This window comes from Oryzias melastigma, linkage group LG12 (assembly GCF_002922805.2).
Source record: "Oryzias melastigma strain HK-1 linkage group LG12, ASM292280v2, whole genome shotgun sequence".
Lineage (NCBI taxonomy): Eukaryota > Metazoa > Chordata > Actinopteri > Beloniformes > Adrianichthyidae > Oryzias > Oryzias melastigma.
The window spans coordinates 964,772-975,237 of NC_050523.1; the positions used below are offsets into that span (position 1 = coordinate 964,772).

General features: G+C 37.0%; 2 protein-coding genes and 1 long non-coding RNA gene across 9 annotated transcripts in view; 1 reads left to right on the forward strand and 2 right to left on the reverse strand.

The window, feature by feature from the left end:
* Positions 1 to 1,518, forward strand: part of LOC118599450 — a 6,975-nt gene extending 5,457 nt beyond the window's left edge. The window contains exon 2 of the long non-coding RNA XR_004948804.1: positions 1,128 to 1,518. This is a non-coding gene — a long non-coding RNA (uncharacterized LOC118599450). The remainder of the gene's footprint in view (positions 1 to 1,127) is intronic.
* The window catches only part of rph3aa (rabphilin 3A homolog (mouse), a), a 199,717-nt gene that overhangs the window by 70,881 nt on the left and 118,370 nt on the right, over positions 1 to 10,466 (reverse strand). The gene's annotated exons all lie outside the window — the stretch shown is intronic.
* Positions 8,034 to 10,466, reverse strand: part of LOC112162957 (acyl-coenzyme A thioesterase 3) — a 23,094-nt gene continuing 20,661 nt past the window's right edge. For all 4 annotated transcript variants that reach the window (XM_036214538.1, XM_024298978.2, XM_024298975.2 and 1 more), the window contains exon 4: positions 8,034 to 9,457. In XM_036214538.1, coding sequence (XP_036070431.1) covers positions 8,849 to 9,457 — 609 coding nt within the window. In that variant the 3' untranslated portion in view covers positions 8,034 to 8,848. The remainder of the gene's footprint in view (positions 9,458 to 10,466) is intronic.

Genomic DNA, 10,466 nt, shown 5'->3' on the forward strand with positions numbered 1-10,466 from the left:
ACTTGGTTTTATGTCTTTTATCCTTTTTTTATGTTTTACTATTGCACAGTGCTCGGTTTTTGTTTTTCCTTGTGTACAGCACTTTGGGGCTCCTTGACTGGTGGTGGAAGGTGCTTTATAAATCAATAAATGAATGAATGAATGAATGAATGAATGGTTTATAAAGCTTTGAATGGTTTAGCACCAAAATACATGACTGACCTTCTGACCCAGTATGTACCAGTCAGACCTCTCCGGTCATCAGGATCCGGTCTTTTATCAGTTCCTAGAGTCAGAACTAAACATGGAGAAGCTGCATTCAGCTTCTATGCACCACAGATCTGGAACAGACTTCCAGAAAACATTAGATCAGCTGAAACACTCAGTGTATTTAAATCTCACCTGTTCTCAGTTGCATTTGATTAAAACCCTTCCGCTCTCTTTGTGGTCCAGATGACTCCAACCATATATTGATGTGTGATTCCTTCCATGACAAACGTGGACAGGATTTTATATCTGCCATGGACATTAGTGAAACTCAAAAATTAGTGATAAAAAAAAGTTCAGCGAACTGTCTTGTGGGGACCAGATGACCCCACTTTTAATGTAAACAAGCCAAGGAGAGCGGAAGGATCTTACTGTCTCAAATATTTTAGTCCGATTTCACTCTCTCAACAGTGGTTATTGATCTTCTGACAAGCAAAGTGTACATTTGGATAAACCCCTTTTGCATTTTATGCGAAACTTTATTTGTATTGATTGTGTTTGTATCTCTTTCTTTTTTTTTAAAAAAAGAGAAAAAAATTAACAGAGGGAAGTAGCATCATAAAACAAGCGGTGATGTCTCTTGTGATAAAGGGTTAATAAATCATAAATCTAGGACAGGAGACAAGATGTTTTTTTTTATTGGCTTCATTTGACATTGCTATTAAGCATTACATTTTGGGATCATTTTGTTCTAATATGTGATGTTTTCAGTCCTCTTGAGTGTTGTTTTTAACTTTACCTCAATGTGATTATGTTTACAGATGCAGCTTAATAATCTACAGTTTGTTTAACTCTATGTTGAGAGAAAATTTAACATCATTCTTTAAAGTTAAACTTCTGTTTGTTATGGTGCTCCTGCTCCGCCTCCTAATTGGACCCAGCTGTCGGCACTCATCCTTGTCACCAGCCTTCTTAAGAGGAGCCTTCCCCAGCATTCGTCGCCAGTTCGTTACCTTACCCGTTGCAGTATCCTTGCCTCTCATGCTTAGAAGCTTATGCTACTCTCAAGTTTTGCTACGTCTCACCACAGAACCCCTCTGTCTCCAGGTCTTCGAAATCCACGTGCCGCCCTGGGTCCAGCCACGTCTCGACTACTCTGCCACGCCAAAGTCACTCCACGCCACGCACCATCGGCCGAACTCACCTGGCTGTTTCGTCCTGCCGCTCCTGTCCACCTCCGGTCTTCATTCTCCATCTCAAGCCAGCAACTCCATTCAAAGTCCCGACCGCAGCTCCACATTCCCCACGGACAATAAACCTTTTTCTAAACTACTTCTGCCTCTCGTCATCCTTCCGGGTTCCAGCATCTGGGTCTGTTTCGTCACCTGATCATGACACTGTTTCCCTTTTATTAAAAAAATGAAGTAAAAGAATGGGACTTTTATAGTTACAATAAAACATTCACCACTTCAAAGTTCTCCAAAGTTTTTCCAGAATTTCACTCATCAGTCTTTGATTGATTGATTGATTGGTTTATTTCAAGCATAGATTGAAAAAAAAAATACAGGACAAAACACAATTATTTCAAACTCATTACAGAAACAATTAAATGCATTGATTAGAAAATAGAAAACGAAAATAAAACACACTTATGTCACATTTTCTTCATTCATTTTTGTGATAATTAACTAAAGTCAGTAGAGTTTGATTGATTGCTTGAAAAGGAGTGGGAAGAAGTGAACTTATATAATCCCACCCCTACTTAATTACTTCATTTCAATGTTTAGCATAACTATGTAATCCGGTTGTTGTTGTTTTTTGTTTTTTTTTGTAATTCTCAATAGTAAAGTGAAGTGCTTGTTGATTATTGATTAATCTCATCAAACATTATTTCAGTAAACAGTAACATCAATCATACATCATATAACAGATATACAATACTCATTGATCATCATAAAAATACAAATGCAGAAAAAATAATCATTACACATGTTTTGAGATCAAGTTTTAAAGTAACAATAGAGTTCTTATTGATCATTCTCTGAAATAACTATTATATATTTTCAGTAAACATTATTGATCACACAATTTATAATAATCATTGATTATCTTTAGAACACATAATTACAATAATTCTGTAATCATTGTTACATATTTTGGATCAAGTAAAGAAAATTAATACCACAGTGATTGTAAACTTTTCAGTAATCATCACAGCATATTACATAACATAAAACTCATTGATTGCAAAAAATCTTTGATTATTTCATCACATTCAAGTTCAGACATTTGGAATTATTCAACCACCATTTGATCTTTTCATCTTATCTTCATATTGTGAAATTAGAGTTTCTTTATACATTTTCTTGAATGTATAAATGCTTGAACATTGTTTGAGCTCATTACTTAACTTGTTCCAGAGTTTGTGCCACACACAGAAACACAGAAACTTTTCTTTGTGGTTCTTATCAATCTGGCCTTGAAGTTCCTGCATCCTCTCAGTTTGTATCCTCCCTCATTTTCTAAGAACTGTTTCTGGATATTGTACGGTAATGTTTTCCCACTAGCTCTGTATAGTAACTGTGCAGTGTAAAAATCAACAAGATCATACAGTTTTAGAATTCTGGATTGATAAAATAAATTGTTAGTGTGATCAAGATAACCAGCTTTATGTATAATTCTGATGGCTCGTTTCTGAAGCATAAAGAGAGGATGCAGTGAACTCTCATAATTATTACCCCAAATTTCTATACAGTAGGTGAAATATGGTAATATTAAGGAGCAGTACAATAAATATCTACAGTTGTATTCTAATATATATTTAGATTTATTTATAATTGAAATACTTTTTGAAACTTTAGTTTGTATGTGTCTGATGTGTGGCTTCCAACTCAGTTTGTTATCAATAACAATCCCTAAGAATTTCATTTCTGTAACACTTTCAATCAAGTCATTATTAACTTTAATTGAGAGCTCTGTATTGGCTTTGTAATTACCAAAAAACATCACTTTAGATTTGTCTAGATTCAAAGATAGTTGGTTGTAATCCATCCATGATTTTATTTTGATTAACTCTGTGTTCAACACATTGATAAGTTCCCTTTGATTGTCTGTAGAATAGAAAATATTTGTGTCATCAGCAAATAAAATGAGTTTTAAAAGTTTTGAAACATTGAATACCAAAACACTTTTACAAGTTTGACCACAGATGGTATAGTACAGGGGTCTCCAACTAATTTGGCGAGAGGTCAAGTAACTCTGTCAGCTTAGTAGACCGGGGTCCGAACATGCAAAAACATTCAGTCAATATTTCAATTTTCTGTCCTTTTATTTAATTACAATGTGTAGTTAAATTTGCAAATAACTCTTTTAGCTTATTGTCTCAACAAGTATTTATCTCATTCCTCTTTGTACAAAAATTCATACATGTACATGCATTGTAAAGTAAAAAAAAAGATGCACATAAACTTGCTTCCTTATAGTGCAACATGTGTGCTCTTTCACAAACTTTAACATTCTGCTGTCTGTCACTTAAAGTGCAACAGGTAACATGAATGTACCTCAAAAAGCATTCATAATTAATCCCTCAAATGTTAATTTTCTGTTTTGCAACCTTAAAAGTAGGTTGCAAATAATGCTACATATTAAACAAAGTAATAACTTTCATAAGTGCAAAAAACATTATAAACATAAATGTAAACTATAAAACAGACTTAAAGAGAAGTAGATGGTACTTTGAATGGTGGTTTTGAGCTGGAACTGTATGGAGCTAAATTGAGGCCAATATTATTTCAAACCCAAATAAAAGAAATTGAAAAAATCTTGCTGTTTGGCCAAAAATTTTAAAAATGTCTGAATTTCTTTTTACTGTTCTAAAATAAACGTAATTATTTTCAACTGAAAATGTTCTCTTTTTTTAGGTTTCAAACTCAGAATTTCAATTGCCAAACTTATTTTTTCCAGTTTAAACTCATTTTTTTTTTTTTTATATAAAAAATTCAGTTTCAAAACTTTTGGCCTTGTTGTGGCTAACACAAAGGGCCAATCAAAACTTGATGAGAGTGATAACTTCAGTCTCAGTGTCTTCACTGACTCCTAGAGCTGTGAAAAATACGATCAGAAAATATCTTTATTGTCTGTTCTATCATATTCTGAAATTATCCCAAGACGGATGTAAAGATCAGAGTTTTATCCCGTACAAACCGGGTGTCCAAAACTCTGTTCTAGCAGAGTCAGTGAATGCACCAGGACTGAAGTTACCACACTCATCCATTTGGTTTGGTCCTTCGTGTTAGCCCCACCACAAAAGGGCAAAAAGTTTTGAAACAGAAATTTTCGTATTCAAAAACTAACAAAAATAATAATAATAAATAGAGTTGAATCTAAAAAAATGGAATTGAAATTTGTAGTTTTGAAACCTTAAAAAAAATGAACACTTGAAGCTGAAATTAAATTCATTTTAGAATGGAAACATTTTGACATTTATTTTATTTATTTATTTTGCCAAACATCAATATTTTTTTCATATATAATATTTGTTTTATTTGGATTTCATATAATATTGGCACCAGATTTGCTCCATAGCCCTGCACATCTCTGGAAAGCAGCTCGGTTCTTGTTGATGACAAGGGAATCTGTCGAACCTTTGCTTGAAGCTGCTGTCCCTCTTTTAATTTATAATATTGTTTCTGTCATTGCCTCCATACACCCTTAAATAATTTTGGAGTGACTTTTTGTGCTTGCCCAACATCCATTCCACACATAGTGAGCACTCGTGAGCCCGTTGTTGTGCTGTTACCGTCTGTGTGTTTAAAGCTCGCACTGTACTTTCAGTTCGTATATTTTCCGTGACCACGTCACTCATTCTGTCGGGTAATTTGTGTCAGAAGTTTTGTGTTTTGTCTCGTAGTGCCGCTTGATATCAGCGCTCTTAACAAAGGCAGCAGATTCTTATAATACAAACCGGCCTGTAGAACTCACTGCTGGTAAATAAAAGCGAAAGGCTCGGTCCATTATCTCGAAAGACACGATTTTCAGTCCACTTTTCTAATTGTTGATAGAGCCATTGTTCACGCACAAGTATACGTCCCAACTACGTAAACATTAGAACACCGCTCTGAGCTTTTGCCGGTTGAAGGACCCCAGTCTGAATGTAGCTGTCCTCGCGCGCGCCTGTTCAAAAATCGCCGTGTTAAGATGAATGAAAAATCGTACTTTTTTTATTAAAAATGTTTGGCGGTCCGGATAAAAGGATCTCGGGGTCCGGTCAGCCAGTTGGGGACCCCTGGTATAGTAGATCAGAATATGGACCTCTCCCCCTGCGTGTTCCGTTGAGGAGTTCCGGTTTGTCCAGTTAATATACACTGTGAGCCCCGAAGTGATTCTGCAGAGTTGAGTGAGGAGAAGACCGGGTAAACGGGCATAGAACGGGTAGCAGTTTATGCCAGAGGGCCCAGTAAGAACCAGGGCAGGAAAACACCGTAAAAAAGGGCTAAATGACCGTGAAAAACAGGCATCAAAAACAACGTTCTATTGTTGTCTGTACCATTCGTCCAATGCACTGCTACGTAGTGTCACTTGTCTGAACTTACCTCAATAGCAGTCGAAGCCGAGTGGCTATGTTGCTGGACCTCAGTGCGAAAGACCTGCGTTCGAATCCAGCCCTGGCTGCACTTATTTTTATTCTTTGTTGCTGACATACAACACAGGTCTTTCGACTGTACCATCTATGGTCAAACTTGTAAAAGTGTTTTGGTCAAATTGTAAAAGTGTTTCGGTCAAACTTGTAAAAGTGTTTCTGTCAAACTTGTAAAAGTGTTTTGGTCAAATTGTAAAAGTGTTTCGGTCAAACTTGTAAAAGTGCTTCAGTCAAACTTCTAAAAGTGTTTTGATCAAATTGTAAAAGTGTTTCTGTCAAACTTCTAAAAGTGTTTTGATCAAATTGTAAAAGTGTTTCGGTCAAACTTGTAAAAGTGCTCAAGTGCTTCTATAAAATTGTAAAAGTGTTTCAGGTAAATGTATTATTGTTTTGCACTTCCCAGACAGGAAGTGTCTGCTCTGCCAGCACCGCCCACCGTTAAACACCAACATTCAATTTCTCCACAGAGCAAGCTGTGATCAGCAAAACCTTTCATTTTAGATGAGCCATATCGTACATCATGCAATTTTCCTGTCTTCAATAAATTCCAGCTCGAACAGGTGTTCGTTGGTTTAGACCAGACATGGGCAAACTACGGCCCGCGGGCCACATCCGGCCCGCCCCACGTTTAGCCGCTGAACAACATCAGAAAGGCATGCTTTTTTTCCAATCTGGCCACACAGATCAAGACCCCCATAGAACGTGACACGTAGAATGTTGTGTTTTCTTTCTACAAGTAGATCACATTTTGCGTTTTGCTGATTCTTTCAGAGCAATTGTGCTGCTGTGTTTTTTTTCTTTTTTTAAACACCACAGGCAGTTCTGTGTCCTGATTGGCTGGAGACCTTATCAATCAAATCCTCTCTGACACGTCTCCATGTGTGCAGCTCTGCTGATCTGCGTGATTTATGGCTTTTTTTATTTGTCAAAACTCCACTTAGAAATAAAACATCTCCATGCACACATTCCTCACGGACATCCCCCCGCACCCCCACCCCGCGCGCACGTGTTTAATCTGTTCTGTGTAATAAAGTCCTCGCGCGCAAGAGACTGTCTACTTCCACGTGCGCGAGTTTCTCCCTCGAGCATGAGTGATGCATAAGTGCAAGAAGAGGCTCAGTGAGCGCGCGCAACATTTTGGTCACATGCGCTCGTGGAGACTCTGGATGTGCTCGCAGAGCGTCTTTCTCCGCGCTAGAAGCCTTTGTGGCCCACAAATGGAAACATTTGCCCACCCCTGGTTTAGACTCAGGGCACCTTTAAGAAACCAAATATTGATCATTTTATTTTAGTGTTGCAGTGGATGTGAAATTAATATATTATGTTTTAAATAACTCTTAAAGGTTTCAGGGAAAACACTATACATATATATATATATATATATATATATATATATATATATATATATATATATATATATATATATATATATATATATACTTTTTTTTTTACAAAATAGTGGTGTATCATAGATTACAAGGTGATATATTGATTGTTGCAATATTGCCATATCAGGATAATATCAGTATCGTGAGCCATGTTTCGAGAATCGTCTTGTATCATGAGTTACCCTGAGATTCCCAGTCCAACTGGGAACAGGTCAGACTTACTGCCGCCTCCTGCTCCGGTCATACAGAGACGGGATACCCCGCAGTACTGCTGCCTGTACCCCATAGTCCCAGAGCATCCTGCACAGGACATGATGGGAGACGCAGTAGAACACCTTCTCCAAATGCGCAAAACACATAAAAACCTGGGTGAGCGAATTCCCACAAATCCCCCAGCACCCTGTAACTGTAGAGCTGGTCAGTTGTTCTGTGACAAGGAACAGAAACTGCACTGTTGTCCTTGGATCTGAGATTGGACTAACAGAAAATGTTACTTTAATTTCTGCCTATTTTAAGTAAAAGCTGCAACAAGCGGTGCTTTCAGACATGATGAGAAAAGAGAAAAATAATTGTCTTTTTTTTCCTTTTCTTTTTTATATAATTATTATATTGTGATTTTCTCTATAATACTATAAAATGTATTATTAAAAAAATACAATTGATAAATAAATACATTACTGGTCCACAAGACCAACAGACCAAAAGTTTTAAAAATTCTTGACAGGTTTAGGGTCGAAGGAGAATTTCACAAATTAGATAAACTTTAAGAAAAAGTCTAAACATTCAGAGTAATATATGTTTAAGTAGCCGGAGGATGAATTCAGTGCAATTTAAAACTTTTTTAGAGTATTTATTGTCACATAACATAAAACACATTGAACTGTGTGCCACAAAAGTGTGGCACACAGTTCAACCCAGTTTACATAGGATTGCACAATCTGCTGTGAGGCTTCGTGTTCTGCTTCACCTCGCAGCCTGCGCTGTAACTCAACAAGAAATGTACAAACCAGATTTTAGAGAACGTAAGGATTAAAATGATACATATGAATTAGATTAAAAGAATGGATTCTTGAACACATTTATTTCATTGCTCGTGATGGAGACGATGACCAAATTCATGTTTCAACAAGTTTTTTTATTCACTATTTCTATTTAAATCAATGCATTTTTACAATTCTTATTCTTATAATCTGCTTAATACTCTTTAATTACACATTCTTCATCTATAAAAAAGTAATTATCATTTTGTGATTAATTGTGAGTCAACTATGGACTTTTGTGCGATTCAAATTTTTAATGACCTAATATTTTCATTTACTTTCCCCATCCATTAACAAGCTCAAAAAGCTTGGGATAACCAGTGTTCGTGTCTTATAATCTGCTGACACAAAAGACTACAGCTCATGTGAAATTTTGGAAATAAAAAAAGGAAAAATCATAGAAAAGTCTGCAAAAGACAGGACTTTTCTTCAAACAGATTTTCTTTCTCTTTTTTAAAATAAGGATTCCTTTTCCCCCTCTGGCACGCTTGTAAAGAAGAGTAGATTTACTGTACACATGTAAACTGGCGTCTCAAAAAAGAGTAATAAAGACAATTAGAATGACTTCAGTGTTGAAAGTCCCAACATGTTCACACTTAGTTTAAATCTGTAAGTTGCACAGGATCACAGCTCACATGACTTCTTAAAAACTCCTGGATCTTCTTCCACAGGTGAACTTCAGCTGCTGCATGGGCTCTCGGTTCACCCCCCCACATGATTTGCATTTTTACAAACATGTTCACACTGGAGGGACAGAATGGGGTATAAGGGGGCTCTAGCATGTGTCCAGCTCTTGGATAACACATACTCTCAAAGTTTTTCTTCCCATGCCGCTTTAGTCTCTCCTCCATCTCCATTTTGTAAATGTTACAGTCCCAATTAAGATCGTCCTCTGAGGCCACAAAGAGGAAATTTGTGTTTGCTTGTTCAATAGGGATTACAGTGGCTCTGTTCTCCTCTTTTAGGGGATCATCCATGGCATACTTTGCAATGACTGCTCCCGACTGTGTTGGAATAAATTTCTTGGTGTCAACCTTTAAAGCTGGCAGAATTTGTCTTTTCTTATAGAACAGAGGAAATGCAGTGTTGGCTGAACAACCATTGATCCACACCACAGCCTCCACACCAGGGACAAAAGCAGCAAGCGAAAGGGCCACATCTGCTGCCTTTGATCTTGCAATAATACCAATCCGTTTACTGCCCACCTGTAACCAAAAAAGAAGATAAGACACACAAATGTTGATAACATTTAAAGTGTTAGTAATGGGCTGGGACAAAGCTAAAATAAGTATCCAGATATATTCCATATGTTCTAATGTATCAAAAATAACAAATAATTACGTTGACAAACGCAGGTTTTTGTAAAATTTGACAAAATCAACGACAAATCACACTCGCATTTCGCCCTGCTTCAGAAACGGCTCGATTTGGGTCACGTGACGCGTTGACGTCATGTGAGTGAGACAGCGCCAGCAGCAGAATGCAGGCGGACCCAGGGTGTCTGCAGATACATGTATGTGTGTGCGCTGCGGCAAAGTTGAATTCTATAAACATCGGTGTTATGGTACGACGGAGTATTAGGGCCACCAAAAAAATAAATAATAATAAAATTATGATTTTTAGAGTCGTAAATTTACGAGATTTACAATCAAATGAGCCTATTGTGAATGAACACTGAGCAGAACCAGACCGACTAAACTGTGAAAAACTTCTGATTTCAACGGGTAAACTGAATGTTTAAAACATTGCACATGTTTGGAAGTTTCTTTGTTTGATTTGCAGTTTATTAATCATTGATGGTGTCTTGCAGGATCTCTGCAGATCCGTTGATGAAACCATCGACACTCGTAGCGGTCCACCAGTCATTTCTTCCTCCGTGAAAGATCAGATCTCATTCATTTCTGTGTGATGCTTTCATCTGAAGAGGAATCGTTTTCGGAATTTTCAGTGTACTTAGCTAACGTGACAGACTGTTGTCATCCCCTGTTGTTGTTGTGTGTTGAAACGGGACGATTCATGTGGAGAACGGGGCGTACGGAGAAATGTTTACATTCTCCTTTGGTCAGAGACATGCAGTAAGGTGGTGAAAGAGCTTCTGGGTATGTGAATAAAGTGATTAAATAAGTGAGTGAATAAATAAATAATAATAAAGTGGCGGACGGTCCTGCAAACATGTCTCTAAGCTCTTTATTTTGCATATGAAACTCTGCATTA